Source organism: Electrona antarctica (genome assembly GCF_951216825.1).
Source record: "Electrona antarctica genome assembly, chromosome: 12".
In the NCBI taxonomy this organism is placed as follows: Eukaryota; Metazoa; Chordata; class Actinopteri; order Myctophiformes; family Myctophidae; genus Electrona; species Electrona antarctica.
This window is the reverse complement of record NC_136793.1, coordinates 1,790,229-1,795,521: the sequence shown is the minus strand read 5'-3', so window position 1 is coordinate 1,795,521 and position 5,293 is coordinate 1,790,229. Positions and strand designations below refer to the sequence as shown.

Genomic DNA, 5,293 nt, shown 5'->3' with positions numbered 1-5,293 from the left:
TCAATAATAGCAATCCATCGGTTGGATTAGCTAGGACGGCTCCACACGTCCTACGCTCTCAATGGGTTGTTAAATACTGTACACTTTTTAAATAATATATAACATATAATAATACCTGATGATCATGTTTTAGGGTGGGAAAAAAAAATATCAGTCATAGCACTTTATAGTATATATGTATAGTATAGTTGATATGTATAGTTTCATTATATAGATATTCCACTGTTACGTTCTTAGCTTACTCATGTTTCATGATAACTACTTTTTATGTATGTGATGTATTGCCATGCTTTTTGTTTTTGCTTATTGTAAATCGCTCTGGATTAAGAGATAAATGTTTAAATTGTCAAAAGGTCCCTAAAAATGAGCGATCATAGGCAAGTTTTTCACCTGGCAAGAACGATATAGGCATGCATCACCATGGTAACTATAGGCAGGGGGAGGGGCATCACCATGGTAACGATAGGCAGGGGGAGGGGCATCACCATGGTAACGATAGGCAGGGGGAGGGGCATCACCATGGTAACGATAGGCAGGGGGAGGGGCATCACCATGGTAACGATAGGCAGGGGGAGGGGCACTTAATGTTCATTTGTTATGATTTGTACACTCAGAGTTATCCTTGCAAGTAAAATGTTTGCAGAGAGAGAGAGAGAGAGCTTTATTACACCTATTTATATCCAATATTTATTTGTAAATACATTGCTCTATTTTGATTGTCGTGTTCCATTTCTGCTTTGGCAATGTAAACGTACGTTTTCTCATGCCAATAAAGCTCCTTTGAATTGAATTGAGAGAGAGAGAGAGAGAGAGAGAGAGATAGGGGAGGGAGGGGAGGGGGGGGGGGGGTAGGGGAGCATCACGGCTGTTTTGTTACTTCTGGTGCTCAGGATGACTTAATGCTCATCTGGAGGTGTGTGTGTGTGTGTGTGTGTGTGTGTGTGTGTGTGTGTGTGTGTGTGTGTGTGTGTGTGTGTGTGTGTGTGTGTGTGTGTGTGTGTGTGTGTGTGTGTGTGTGTGTGTGTGTGTGTGTGTGTGTGTGTGTGTGTGTGTGTGTGTGTGTGTGTGTGTGTGTGTGTGTGTGTGTGTGTGTGTGTGTGTGTGTGTGTGTGTGTGTGTGTGTGTGTGTGTGCTGCCTGTCAGTGTTTTACTCCATTGTAGCTGAGGACACACGCACACACGCACGCACGCATGCACACACACACTAAATTGTCATGTGACTTATAAAGATGGCTAGACTTAATTCATGTCTTTCCATTTGGGACTTAAACTTTACACAAACCTAGAGAAATCGTCTGAGCGAGAGACAGACAGGCAGGCAGGCAGGCAGGCAGGCAGACAGACAGACAGTCTGTCTAGACACACACACACACACACACACACACACACACACACACACACAGTGTGAATGTGTAAGTTCACCCCAGGCTCTCAGAGTTGCTGGGTTTGTACCCTTAAAAGGTTGTGTTTCCACCACCTCTCTCTCTCTCTCTCTCTCGCCCCCTCTCGGTCCATGTGTCTCGGTGTCTCTCTCCCAGGTCCATTCTGAGCAGTGCTGGCAACTTGTGTGTGTGTGTGTGTGTGTGTGTGTGTGTGTGTGTGTGTGTGTGTGTGTGTGTGTGTGTGTGTGTGTGTGTGTGTGTGTGTGTGTGTGTGTGTGTGTGTGTGTGTGTGTGTGTGTGTGTGTGTGTGTGTGTGGGGGGATGGAGGGAGAGAGAGGGGGGAGGGGGGGGGGGGGGCTCAGGCTAGTGGGGTGTCAGTCTTACATAAACCTTGAGAGTTAGCGGACTAGCTAACGCAGAGCTAGCAGCGGAATGCTAACAGCAACTATTATGCGGATGATGGTTGCCTTACTGAAGAAGGGGGACACAGCGGGGGAGGGGGGGTTGGGGGGGGGGGGGTGCAGGGGGGGAGGAAGCATACAGAGTACATGTGTCATCTCTTCAGAACTGGTGCGATAAAAGCTCCTTAGGGATCAATGTGACAAAAACAAAATAACTTGTCATTCACGAAAAGGAACCTGTGCAGTCCATTACAATTGGTGGACAAATAGTGGAGATAGTAGACACTTTTAAATACTTATAGGCACATATATTGACAGCAAACTCAATTTCAGGGAAAAAACGGACCAGATTTTTAAAACTTGTAACCAACGCCTCCACCTACTACGCAAGCTCCACTCCTTTGGAGTGAGCAAGCATATCATGGAAACGGTCTGTAAGAACTGCAATGTGGTTTGGCAATCTGAATGTAAAAGGAAGAAGCAAGCTGCAGCGAATAGTGAACCTAGTACTTCGAAAGTACTTCGAAGAAAAAGCTGTCAAGATGGCAAATGACCTCCTCTCATCCACTCTGCAGGGAGTTAGAACTACTTCCCTCTGGTCGACGGTACAAAGTACCAAAAGCTAACCGTAACGTCTTTAAAAATTCCTTCAATCCTAATGCCATTAAGGCACTAAATGATACCATGTCTCGCTAGATATGTTGTTTTACTGTTCTGTCCTGATCTTTGCCATGAAGATAATTGTGTAAGACAAGTGTTGTAGTAGTTTGTTTTTTACTGTTGAGACCGAAGACACGTTTCCACACGTGGACAATAAATTAAACTAACTAACTAACTAACAATGAACACCTAGCGGAGCGCTCAGTAAGATCTTCACTACTGAGTCAGTAGTGAAGATCGGTCAATGTGTGCACGTGTGTGCATGTGTGCACACTCTCTTTAGTCAAGTGTGTGCACGTGTGTGCATGTGTGCACGTGTGTCACTCTCCAGTTGGCAGCTGTCACCCTCTCTCCGACTGTCCCCCGTCGTCACCCAGAACACACGCACACGCACGCACGCACATACACACACGCACGCACGCATGCGCACACACACGCACATACACGCGCGGGCTTAACACATGCCATCAGGTGGAGTCATTGTGCTGACATTAGGCCCTAGTAAAGGTGTGTGCGTGTGTTCGTGTGTGTGTGTGTGTTCGTGCGTGTGTGTGCGTGCATGTGCGTGCGCCCTAGGAGGCTCAGCCTCTGGTCGTAGCGTAGGGGGACCACCCATTGGCCGCTCCAGAGCCATAGAGATACAGAGTTACCACATTGAGGGGTCAGACCAGAGCCATAGAGATACAGAGTTACCACATTGAGGGGTCAGACCAGAGCCATAGAGATACAGAGTTACCACATTGAGGATGCAGACCAGAGCCATAGAGATACAGAGTTACCACATTGAGGGGTCAGACCAGAGCCATAGAGATACAGAGTTACCACATTGAGGGGTCAGACCAGAGCCATAGAGATACAGAGTTACCACATTGAGGGGTCAGACCAGAGCCATAGAGATACAGAGTTACCACATTGAGGGGTCAGACCAGAGCCATAGAGATACATAGTTACCACATTGAGACCAGAGCCATAGAGATACAGAGTTACCACATTGAGGGGTCAGACCAGAGCCATGGAGATACAGAGTTACCACATTGAGGGGTCAGACCAGAGCCATAGAGATACAGAGTTACCACATTGAGGGGTCAGACCAGAGCCATAGAGATACAGAGTTACCACATTGAGGGGTCAGACCAGAGCCATAGAGATACAGAGTTACCACATTGAGTATGCAGACCAGAGCCATAGAGATACAGAGTTACCACATTGAGGGGTCAGACCAGAGCCATAGAGATACAGAGTTACCACATTGAGGATGCAGACCAGAGCCATAGAGATACAGAGTTACCACATTGAGGGGTCAGACCAGAGCCATAGAGATACAGAGTTACCACATTGAGACCAGAGCCATATAGATACAGAGTTACAACATTGAGGGGTCAGACCAGAGCCATAGAGATACAGAGTTACGACATTGAGACCAGAGCCATAGAGATACAGAGTTACCACATTGAGGGGTCAGACCAGAGCCATAGAGATACAGAGTTACCACATTGAGGATGCAGACCAGAGCCATAGAGATACAGAGTTACCACATTGAGGGGTCAGACCAGAGCCATAGAGATACAGAGTTACCACATTGAGGGGTCAGACCAGAGCCATAGAGATACAGAGTTACCACATTGAGACCAGAGCCATAGAGATACAGAGTTACCACATTGATGATTCAGACCAGAGCCATAGAGATACAGAGTTACCACATTGAGGGGTCAGACCAGAGCCATAGAGATACAGAGTTACCACATTGAGGGGTCAGACTAGAGCCATAGAGATACAGAGTTACCACATTGAGGGCGCAGACCAGAGCCATAGAGATACAGAGTTACCACATTGAGGGGTCAGACCAGAGCCATAGAGATACAGAGTTACCACATTGAGACCAGAGCCATAGAGATACAGAGTTACCACATTGAGGGCGCAGACCAGAGCCATAGAGATACAGAGTTACCACATTGAGACCAGAGCCATAGAGATACAGAGTTACCACATTGAGGGGGCAGAAAACGGAGTGCTCGAGCGCTGTTCATGCAGCCTGAACTGAGACAAGCTGGAGTTTGAAATACATTGTTTTCAACGAGGGCGGCGCAAATAAGAGCTATTTTAGGCATGTGTGCAACATGACAACTGTTTTAAAGTATTGTACAGTAACAACTAAAGTCTCTGTAATGTTTATGTTGTACTATTACTAAAACAAACGTTCTAAAATAATGTGATTTAAGATTATTAAAGCTGGGCTGTTGCCTGAGTCCCGTGCATTTCTGCCTACTTCCGGGCCAGGACTTTGTCACTGTTCGCTTAGCCTTGGGTCCACCTATGCTTTCTATGGCATACTGTAGGCAGCTCCCAGCAGGATCCGCCGGGAGAATCTAGACCCATTACATGACATGAGACTAATTAATCAGAGCGACAGAGAGAGAGAGGAGTGTGTGTGTGTGTGTGTGTGTGTGTGTGTGTGTACGTGTTTGTGTGTGTGAGTCAATTTAACAAAATCCATGTCGTTACACCAGCATCTCCACTAGCTAAAGAGTGCTGGGTTGTGCCCCGAAAATAGCTGATCTACAAGCTCTCAGTGTGTCGCAGCGTTGAGAGACACATTGGTGACCCCTGACCCCTGTAGGGACACATTGGTGACCCCTGACCCCCTGTAGGGACACATTGGTGACCTCTGACCCCCTGTAGGGACACATTGGTGACCCCTGACCCCTGTAGGGACACATTGGTGACCCCTGACCCCTGTAGGGACACATTGATCAATGGTGATCTCTGCGTAGCTCCATTCACTTCATTTGTAGCCTCTGAAATACTGTACTGTACAAGCCCTCCTCCCTGGTGTGTGTGTGTGTGTGTGTG

At 47.0% G+C, this 5,293-nt stretch overlaps 1 protein-coding gene across 1 annotated transcript in view; it reads right to left on the bottom strand.

The window, feature by feature from the left end:
• LOC306933683 (uncharacterized protein) overlaps positions 1–554 on the bottom strand; it is a gene marked incomplete at both ends in the record, with an annotated part of 29,342 nt that extends 28,788 nt beyond the window's left edge. Inside the window, one exon of the mRNA XM_079515993.1 lies at positions 453–554. Within this exon, the coding sequence (XP_079372119.1) occupies positions 453–554 (102 nt within the window). The remainder of the gene's footprint in view (positions 1–452) is intronic.
• Between the last annotated feature and the right edge of the window lie 4,739 nt (positions 555–5,293).